At 41.0% G+C, this 11,040-nt stretch overlaps 1 protein-coding gene across 1 annotated transcript; it reads right to left on the reverse strand.

Annotated features, from left to right (window-relative positions):
• Positions 1-6,606: 6,606 nt before the first annotated feature.
• On the reverse strand, positions 6,607-11,036 carry EPCAM (epithelial cell adhesion molecule; the record flags this gene model as incomplete). Its single annotated transcript, XM_010022934.1, has 8 exons — positions 6,607-6,648; positions 7,317-7,358; positions 7,768-7,962; positions 8,094-8,195; positions 8,558-8,621; positions 9,838-9,903; positions 10,214-10,454; positions 11,012-11,036. Coding segments are annotated over 8 exons (777 nt in total), but the record flags the coding sequence as incomplete, so codon positions are not given.
• Positions 11,037-11,040: the final 4 nt, after the last annotated feature.

Consider the following 11,040-nt stretch of genomic DNA (forward strand, 5'->3'; position numbering starts at 1 on the left):
CGCCGGGACCCCGTGAGGGGGGAGAGTCCCCGGTGCTGCCTTCACCTCAGCGCCGATCCTTGTGCCATGGTAGGAGAGGAGCGGGAGTGTGTGCGGGCTATGTGTGTGTCACAGTCATCAAAGCTCTTCCCAGAGAGGGAGCCAGCCCCGGCAGCCATGCTGAGGTGGTCGTTTTTCTTCCTCCCTGAGGAGGGCTGCTGTGTGGAGCGGGAGCGCGGAGGCCCGCAGGGCTCGGCGTGCCCATGAGCTGCTGGAGGCAAATGCTGTAAGGCAGCCTGAGCGCAGGGTTGTCGCCGTGCTCACACTGCCGGGAGGCAGAAGCTGTGGGGTAATGGGCCCTCCTCTGTTTCCCGGGGGAATGGTGTTCAGAGATCCCGTATGCTCCCTCGGGCAAAGGGAAAGCAACTCTTACGGTCACTCCTCCCGAGCAGTGCAAGGCACAACATGGCAAATGGCCAACATAAACAAGATCTGGCTGCAGTGTACACACTGGGTCATTCTCCTCACGTACAGAAAGGGCACTGACTGCACTGCGGTGCTCAGAGGGACCAGAGCCCTGGCTACAGGGGGGTCCCTGTGCCCAATGTGCTTCATTCTCTTGGTATTTCATTATTTTTTCCTTGCATTGTCCTAAGATTTTGGGATTTAGTTTTCCTTCTGCTAAAGACATAAAAGAATAGAAACAGTATAGCTGACAATCTTTCATTTAGTGATTATTAAGAATAATGGGAAATCTCAGGTTTCATCAGCTAAATCAGATCTTTTTGGAAGCTTCCCTTATCTCACACTGCTTTTCTTCTTTCCAGTCAGTTCTAAATCATTATTCTTGTAGCCCAATTCGGCTGCCTGCACCCTATCACCTACAGACAAAACACGTCCTAGATTTTACATACTTAAGCATTTCTTACATAAATGCTTATCCCTTCTTCTGGTTTGTGTAAATTGCTGCTTCAGAACATCCCCTTGTGTGCATCCTATTGCTTTCTCTCCCCTTTCTATATTACCTCAGCTTCCCCAGCCTCATCTCCCACCCTTCTTCCTCCCAGCCCTCTGTGGTCCCAGCTATGGGACACTTCGAGGGCCTCTTTCGCTATATTTCTCATCTAACTTCTCTCTTCTTTCCACTCGGTGAATCAATGTGCTCATCTTTAATGTTTCGTGGTGTCTATAGGTACTTTCCAAAAGGCCCTCAGAGGCCAACTTAAGGACTACTTTCACACTATCCTTTTGCCACTGGAGCCACCTCGATACCTCCCTCTGAAGGTCTTGCCATGTGCTTGCTGTCCCTCCACAGGGAACGCTTTGATGTCCCCACCCGTGCCCTGCTGCTGCCCGATGTCACCCTGGGCTGCCTGTCCCCACCTCAGCTGCGTATGGAAAATGTTATTAACTGCTGTTAGCCTTCCTCACCCAAACCCCAGTCCTGGACCCCTAAGGTAACACAACTTTCCCAGAAAAGGCCTTCAAAGCCCTTTTGCAACTGCACTCAGTGAAGGAACACTAGCAGGTAAAATAAAAGTCCAATCTGCCTTCTTTTGGCTTGGGGAGGAAGAAGCAAAGCATAACATCACTACAAACGCTGACAGGTTTGTAGTTGCCCAAAATCTTCCTCTTATTTCTGTTACAGTTGTAAAAATGCCCCTCTGGCAGGGCAGTTGGATTTATTTTTAGTACGAGTGTACTTTTCCTAACCTTATTTTCAGAAGTGGCTGAACTATCTGGTCTGATACCTCCCTCCACCAAAAGTGTTTGCTTCTGGCAGTACTTACCTGGGAAAATTCAGCCTAAATAACTGTCATTTAGCAAATACAAGGCACTCATACTGTTAGGCAATCTTGCCAAGAGGTGATAATACCAGGTCAGCCCAAAATATACACTATGAATAGCTGGGAGTGCTTGTCTTCATACATACTGATGACCACAGATCAGGCAGAAGATAGGTGAAAAGTGTCCTGCACAAACAACCAGAAAGGAAGTGGACTCCAGAGACCTCATTACCACCTTCAAATGAGATAAAATAATGTCTGCTAAGCTGCAATTGCTGCATGTTGTAGTGCTTTCTTCTCCCTCCTCTTGGGCTTGTTACACCTCTTTGTTTACCAGTTTGCTCAAGGCAACTCTGTTGAGCTGCAGGTTCCCATTCACAGAAAGACACCACCCAAACTGGCTGCTAATGCTTTTAGAGTGGTGACCATGAAAAACGTTTATGATTTGAGAGCTCTTGCACAAAACATCAGGAATTGATCACCTTTCCTCTGAGCTTCTGCTATTTTCTTTGCCTCATCTTTCTAGGACAGCTTGGTGCACTGGCTGACCCGCAGAGGTTTAAATCTGAACAGAGACCATCCCCTGTTGCCAGGCTTGGTTGCTTCACTGTGCAGTTGCTAGCAGAGTGCTTCCTGTTTTCTCCCTTGCCTACCAGGAGTGAGGGAACAAGAAGATAGCAGTAATTGTTAGACATTTGTTTAGGCAAATGGAAAATGGATGCTAATCTAGACCTTAATCAATTTTGTTGCCTTATGCATAACTAGCATATAGAGAAAAGTTGCAATGGCTTTTCAAGCAGGAAAACTTCAACCACTCTACATAAAAAAAAAAAAGGGAAAAATACCCTTTTTCACCAAAGGTTAATTAGTACACAAGTGTGATCAGTGTCAGCTCTAATGCTTATGAGTTGGTGGGGATGTCACCAGAAAATTCTGTATTAGACTGATGTATGTGTGCATACATATAATGCATCAGAGACTTAATATTAACAAGATAAGAATATTTAGGTAATATAAGTTTGAAAACAAACTGTGGCTTTTAACTTTCTGGTATGCACTTTTTTCACTCAGACCAATTTGGCACAGCCATGCTATACTTTGCAGGCGTCAGAATGTGTGAGAATTCTTTGGTGTATTTAGGGATTAGTAGAGCAAAACCCACTTATTACATGTATGGTTTTTTTATAGGCTGTGTTGCTTCTAACATAACACACCAGCTCCTTTTTATTTACTACCCTGTCCCTTGCATCCATCTGCCATCAAGTATCACTGCTAAGACAAGGACAACAAAGATTTTAGCAAAGTTCATAAAGCTTTGCAGTGCTGGGCCCAGCTATGCTGACACACAAGGCACCTTACAACATGCCTGACGGCGTTATGGACCTTTGTGATACGAGGCTGCAGCCCCTTTTGGGAGCTCCTATAACTCAGTACTACCAGTTGTGAGGCTTTTTTGGTTTCCTAGAGTATTTTTCAGGCAATTTCAAGCAGTCTGTAACCCAAAGTCAGTGTATGTTATAACAATCAAAGTCCAGTAGGTGAGGATATAAATAAACATGGTTCACAAACAATGTTATTTCTCTTACCAAACTTACTATGATTGTTCAGGAGGGTTATGAGCACACTACTGTCAACAGACCCTACACACATGTAACACTGACTTTTCATTTTGTAGTTGTGGAAACTATGCTTAGGAATTGCTTAGGTCATTGAAAGCAAGCTGTATAGACTTTATTGGTCATGCTTTCTCAAATATGGTATTTGCATATCCTATTTGAGAAAGTCTATAATTTTCTTTGCATAAACATTTATTTAATTTTGCTCAGTGGTAATAATAACTAATATTTATATGCCAGTGTAGTAATTCATAAGGAAGTAATAGATTTGCACTTGCGTGTACAAACACTATTTTTCCATGTTCTTCATAAGCACTAAGATAAAGATCGTTAATGGGGTTTCTTCTACAGTTTGAGTCCATCCCCCCCCTGTAACAAAAGATCTCATTTATTCAGTCTCAAAATATTTAATAAATCTTCAGGCTGCCCTTTATATCCTTTATCACTGTTTACATTACATTAAAAGAGAGGGAACATGGTATCATAACTTTGTGTAGAACTTCAGATTTAAAACCCATGCTCCTTTACAGAAGGAAGTTAATGAATTAGCATCCATTAGCAAATAGAAGCATCAAAATAGTTACCTTGTCAAATATTCATGTGGAGACTAATACTCTTTTATTGAGTTCTGGTGGTTTGTTTCTTCTACAGAAAACTTACTTTTTAACTTTGCTGAATGCTTTCAAAGTATTAAAAATAGTGAAAACAGTATTTTGCTATTTAATACCATATTGTTTTTCAATAGTAATTTTTGTCAGCAGTTCAAGACTGGTGTATATACAAGAGAATAAATATCACAGGCATATGTAGAGAGCTGATACTATCTGATTGTGGCTTTTTATTATTTATTTCACAACATTAGCCTTCTCTAGCTATAAAATATTAAGAACATAATAAAGCTACAGGATGCCAATATAAAAGTTTCTCTTTTCTCCCTCATCCCTTTCTTTCTCCCTATAAATACACACTTTCATGCAGCTGGACTGTTGCATAAGTGCAGTGTTCAGTAAACAGAACAAAAGCCAATATAAAGGTCAATAAAACTACTCAGAAGAGGAAAAAGAGTATTACTGACCACCATTCTGAGTGCTATGCAGCATCATGTTTGTACCATAGTAACAGAGTTTAGATACAAACAGCACAATCCCTTCAAGTTGCAGATTTAGTTAAACTTTCTTCTATTTTTAAATTAATTTCCATAAACTTTATGGTTTTCTAACCCCTTGGCTAGTTCCAACTTGGCAAGGAGGAAGACTGTATTGGAGACACTAAACGTGTGCACACATTTAATGCGGGAAAAAAACCAACCCAAACCAAACCAAAAAAAAAAAAACCCAGAGAGAGAAGTATCTGCTTTCTCCTACTGTGGGAAAAGTAGGGAGAAAATGATGTTCTAACAACTGACTGGGACATGGTCCAGGCCACACGGCAGGTACATACCAGCCAGTCAAGTCAGCACATGTGTAGTTCCCGCCCAGCCACAGCACACATCTTTCCATCCCACAAGCCAAAAATAAGGTATGAAACAGGCAGAGTAGGAAGATGAGGAGAGGAAACAATAGCATTATGATCTTAGGGAGAAGAAAGAAATGGCAAGAATACCATATTGTAGACATTTAAGAAGTATAGGATACAGAGAGTGTAGAATTGGGGAAGACAATTGCAAAAGACAAGCTTACTGAAAACTAGGCTTCATTGAAGAGTTTATAGAACTGCATGAAATTCATCATAGCTCAGCACACTGCCTGAGTACAGTACACACAGCTACCGAAGTTCATAGCACCAATGGAATTGCCAAGGCAACAGTCGCTGCCTACGTTTCAACATCCAACACACGCACATCAGCTGCCGCCTTGTTCAAAGGCAGAAGATAGCCTGGTGACCTGCGAGACTGGAGTCCAGCAACTTCCCTGTTGCATTTAGCAGACACGCAAACTAATGGGGGATATTTCACATTTAATTTTATGAACACAGCATGTAGAGTATCTTCTCTAGCAGTAGTTTACCCTACTTTTCCTGTTTTAGGCAGGGAGGTCAAAACAAACACTGCATTAGTAATAAGATTTGTCATTCAGTTCCTTATCTTGTATCTCATTATTTCTTTGGCAACAGGAGTTACAGCATTTCCTTTATAAATCAGATACGCTGGACAGAGTATACGTGTTTATTCACTAGCCAATATACCTTACAGATTACTGACTGCCAGAACAAGCTCTTTTATCCAAAGCTCTGGGAGGTAAATAACCTGTGTAAGTTTAGTCAGCCTCCAGGACAGTATGCAACAGATTTAGCTACGTAACAACCAGGCAATGGGTAGCTACGCAAATCACGGTAATGGTGCAGTAGCTTTTCCCCAGGTCCACTGCCAGATGATAGACCCATCCCCCCACCCTACACCAGAGATGTTCTACAGTAGAGACTTGTTTTATAATAAATACATACCATTTGAAAGAGCAGTCTGTGCATTCCTGAAATTGCTACATTCATAGCATGTTTATTTCTTTATACAAGCAATCCATATTTTATCATTTTACTTTTGATGCGCATAAAGAGTGGAAAATAGGGTAAAGCTTACTTTTCACAGCTTTAAAAAAAATCGTGCTATTATTAGATGGCTAATACAAACTTGGTTAATTGGAGCTCTAGAAATTTCTATCTACCTTGAGGTTGTTTGCTTTAAGGCAATAGTACACTGCTGACTTTGTAAGCACGATAACTTAGATCATCACTTCAACATGGAACAATTAGAAACCTGTTTCAAAGTTTTATTAATTCAAGTAATAAAAAAAACATTACAGCAACTTCAAATATGTACAAACAGCCATGAAAACATCACGTTCAGTTATACAGGAGACAATTTGTGACAACTTGGCTACAAAAATCTTTATTCTCAATAAACCTCCCACATGGGTAAAATAACCATTTAAGCATGTATCCTCCAAATCCCTAGTAACAGCACTTGTCAACTAACTTCATCATCATAAAAAAATAAAATCAGAGAGCAGTAGTTAAGTTTGACTTGAGTAAGATGGGGCTGGGGTTTTTTTAACTCTGAAAGAGTAATAGCACAGTTACCAGTCTTGGCTGTTAAGAGTTTTGACAATCATTAAGTGAGCACAATAGTCCCCCTTTTCAAGAGGGGGCAGTTAACCCTTTGAAGAGTTAAGATCCACACGTCCAATGTTTCCATCGTCTTCTTGCTTGAATCTTACTCTTCAGCTAAGTTATGCATTCAGTCCTCTATGCATTTCATTCATTTCTTTTACCTGGAGGGGAGGAGGTAGATCAACATTTGTGCTGCTTCCCAACATAAGACTCAAGATGTACAAACATCCCACGTTTTCATTAGCGAAGGGATCTGATGTAAGTATCAGAATCAAGCATGACAAGACCATGGTAACAATTCAGCTTTCCTAAGACTTTTTAGAAAACAGCACTCTTTAATAGTGTGCTCCCTACACAAACCCTATTAAGCTACAACATCGTTTAAGATTCCTTTCAAAAAGCTTTACGCTTGGGGTGAAGCACTCTGCGCTAGCACCATTTGTTACTATTCCGCTGGAAAGCAGCTCTTCAATAGAAACTGCGAACTCCATGCAAATACCTGAAGTAAAGGTCTTCCTGACTGAACAAGGCAATCAGTATTTCCTGTAGACTGTATGGCCCTTTCTATAGATATGCAAAAATAGTACTTGCTACCAGCACTGCCCTCGCCCCTGGGAAATGCAGCACATCACTGCCTTTGAAACTAGTGTAGAAAGGAATGTCAGTGAACTTGAGATGAAAGCTAGTTAAAGAATTCGAATGTTTTCAGTCTCTTTGAGCACATCTGAAGCACCCACAGCAAGCTCTTAACCTACAGCAAACTTAGAGAAGCTTCTGGATTCCAGCCAAGCTCCTCCCCACACATACACCATGAACAGAAATTAATTACCTCTGCTTTCACATACTTCCCTTTCCTCCTCCTTGTGAGGACCTGCAAGAGAAGGACAGAGTAATTTTGAAGTTCTCTTTAAGTCTTGACTTACATGTAACTTCATCTGATTAAGACTTTAAAACTCCAAACTTGAAACTGTCCCTTCCCCATCCTTCCAAAGCAAGGTACATGAGAGGCTGTCAGTCACTTTCAACTACTTTAAACTAGGACACAAGACAAGTACTTTGTTCAACTCAGTTATTTTTTCCTATTACTTTCCCTCACAACACCTTTCAGTCATAACCTGGAATGGTGATGGTATGCCCATCACCTCTTTCCCACCTCCCAAGTCTCAAAAAAAGAAACTCATTTACAAGAAAAAAATGTTTCCATCAGAGTCCAATTACCCTGGACATGTTATTTTCTGAATTAGTTACCCATTCTGCTTGGCCGCTTTGTTAGAACTTACCAGAACAACAATTGCAGCAACTACTGCTATTACTATGACTACAATGACCGCAATGAGGCCAGGAGTCAGGGATTTCATGGAAAACTCTGGTGCTATTTCATCAACGTAGTAGACCACTGTCTTCTCAAGCTTCAACATTTCATTATCGATGCTGACATTGAGTATGTTGTTATGAAAGACGGAGTCACCTTTTACCTAAGAACAGATAGGAAAGATCCAAGCGCTGCAATAATTCATCTTGCTTTAGCCAGTATACAGTAAGGCTATTCAATGCAATGCAATATACACATCTAGTCTTTGGCAGACTTCACCCATGACAAACTTACATCTTTCTCAAAGTAGTAGGCCACATCAGCTATATCCACATCTCCAGGAGATTTTTCTGAGGAATTTTGCTTCAAATCAATAGTAATGTAAGGTTTCTCATACTGAAAAAAATATTAAGAAGGGGCTAGTTTAAATCCAGTTATCAAATACACAGCAAAGTAGTATGATCCAGCTTGTGAACTCACAGTCTGAAATCAAGTTTATGGTACTTGTTTTCAAGCCAACTCTTTACTTAGATTTACTTTTTTAGTGAAAAGGAAGAATTCATCTACAGACTGAGAGCAATATGTAGTTTCTCAGTATTTCAGTTGAGATATAGCTATTTGCTAGCTGCTCAGCAAGTGTCACCATTTTGAGAACTTCTAATAAGACTCATGGTGCACTGCATCTGTCAAACAGGAGTTTTCAAAGTTATCCACAACAAAGTAAAATTCAGATGCTTGTCTAAAAACGTGCCTCTTACCAGAACACTGCTTATATAGCGTCCATCCAGCATGTAACGATTGGTAATTGTTTCTTTGAAGAACCTGCAAGGATATTAAAACCACAGTTCTAAAACCAGTACTATTTTACACATCTATTTTCAGAAGCAGGGAAGACTAATATAATTGGTTATTTTTTCCTGCAGTCTCTCCGTGGGGGGTTGACCCCATCTGGCTGCTAAACCCTCACCTAATCTCTCAGTCACTTCCCCCTAGCAGGATTGGGAAACGAATTAAAAGGGCAAAAGCAAGAAAAAACGCTAATGGGTGAAGATAAAGACAGTCTAGTAAGTGAAAGGGCTAGGTAGGGAAATTAAAAACCCCAAGCAATGCAAAAGAATTCACTCACCACTAGCAGATTGATGCCCAGCCAGTTGCTGAGGGATGGCTACTTACTGTACAACATGGGATCTGTCTTTGGTCAATTCAGGTCAGCAACCTCTGCTGTGTCCCCTTCCCAACCTTCTGCCTATCCCCAACCTACTCAGTGGGCCAACAAAGTGAGAGTCTGAGAAGGCCTTGACAGTCAGCACTGTTCAGCAACAGGTCACCAGTGCTTTAGCATCAACACTGGTTTTGTCACCAGTCTAAACCACAGCACCACAGCAACTGCTACCAAGAAAATTAACTCCGTGCCAACCAAACCCAGTACACTTATTATTATACTAGAACTCTGTTAATTCCTGCAGTGTTTAGAGAGAAGAGTTTGAAGTTTTTGGGGTTCAGAAGAGAAGTTAAAAGTAGCAACCTGTGTTCCAGGGGGTGTGTGTGAGAATAGCTATGAAGACTTTTTTTTTTTTTTTGCTATATGACTTCTAACAGAGAGAAGCAAGATTTTATTTCAGCTAAAAAAAAAAAAAAACAAACAAAAAACAAAAAAAAACCAAACAACAAAAAACCCAAAACCAAAAACAACCGAACTCTTGTTTTTCCCCTGCTGCTGCTATGCAGTCCCTCCACCATCTTTTTCAGTTTACTTTCCAGGTGGTTTCACCTTATTACCTCCCATCTCCTTCACTGCATTGACTTCATAAAATAAAAACTAGCAATCAATTAAAAATGGAAGTGAAGCTCATTAGCAGTTAATTTATCCCCAATAAAAATTAAAGCAGTTCCATGAAGGATCTGTAGGTCACCTCTAAGATGTCTTAGAAGTGAGTTGTACAAGTCTGACAATGCTTTTAAACACTTGTTTAGAAATACACTAGGTATGGAGTAGTGCATGCAGGCATTGCCATGACACATTACTATCATCACTTACTTCTTTAAAGACTCAGTGTTCAGAGGTGTATTTCTCTCAGCATGTTTCATTTCAATGATGATCCACCTGAAGCAATGGGCAAAATACAATGAATATTCTTAAAGCATACACATGTAACAATGCACAGTAAAGACCTAACCCAAGGCAAAAAAACACAACCAAAACCCACAGAGCAATGAGAGAAAAACAAAGTCCCCTCCAAAACCCATCAATGTCTTCTTGTTTCTGAAAAAAACACCCAGAAAAAGCAGTAATCAAGTGTTCATTGTTCCATTTTCATTCATCCCCAGCACATTCACAAAGATAAATCCTCTAAAACACAGAACCTAATACAGGAATGTTTTCACCTCATAGCACACCCTGTTGAAAGACATACCTTGTTCTGACTAATTGATTGCACTTCAAGTCTGCATCATGTTTGTCAGTTCTCCTAACACCAGCTGTATTCACACACCAACAGGTGGTCCCGTTGCACTGCTTTGCCTTGAAAACACCAGTATTTTCACACTCGGGATCGTAGAGGCCATCAGTATCTTGAAATGCATCTTTTGGTTTCTCACGGCGACCTGATTTTGAGCCAGTCATTTCTGCTTTCATCAGCAGGCATTTTGAAGTCACTGAGAATAACCAGAAAGTCACGTTATGCAGCATCAGACCATACATGTTCAGAACAGAGCTCCTGGTCTATAAAAACACACGGTTACATCAGAAGCAACCAATTTGAGCCATTGCAGTGAAGCACGGGTGTCTAGCACGTAGGTGGTGGATCAGTTGACACAATTGGGCTGTGTCGGCTTCTCAAGGAAGAAGTTTAAGAGATCCAGTCAGCTTCCATTTCTTACAGCAAGAGAGTCATTTACAGCTGAGCGTGAACCAAGACTAGGGTTCTGAAATAAAGCTCTTTCACCTCTGGAGGTGTAGGAAAAGTCATGATGGGTGCTTACAAGGAAGCTAAAAATTCATCTTTGAGAAATCCTTGCCACTGGAGACTGAATATTAAGGTGGATGGACATCCACACAAGTTACGCAGGAGGAACCCTAAACGCTTGTGTCACCAATTGACCTGGAAGACCAGGAAACAGCTTTCCTTCCTTATTGCCATTGTATTTAAGAGCTCAATGGCTATTTCACACATCCCCTCGAGTTCGGCTGGCGCTGCCCGCGCTGTACTCACGCGTGTTGCAGTTCACACTCACGCCGGAG

Source organism: Nestor notabilis, unplaced genomic scaffold (genome assembly GCF_000696875.1).
Source record: "Nestor notabilis isolate BGI_N333 unplaced genomic scaffold, ASM69687v1 Scaffold31709, whole genome shotgun sequence".
Lineage (NCBI taxonomy): Eukaryota > Metazoa > Chordata > Aves > Psittaciformes > Psittacidae > Nestor > Nestor notabilis.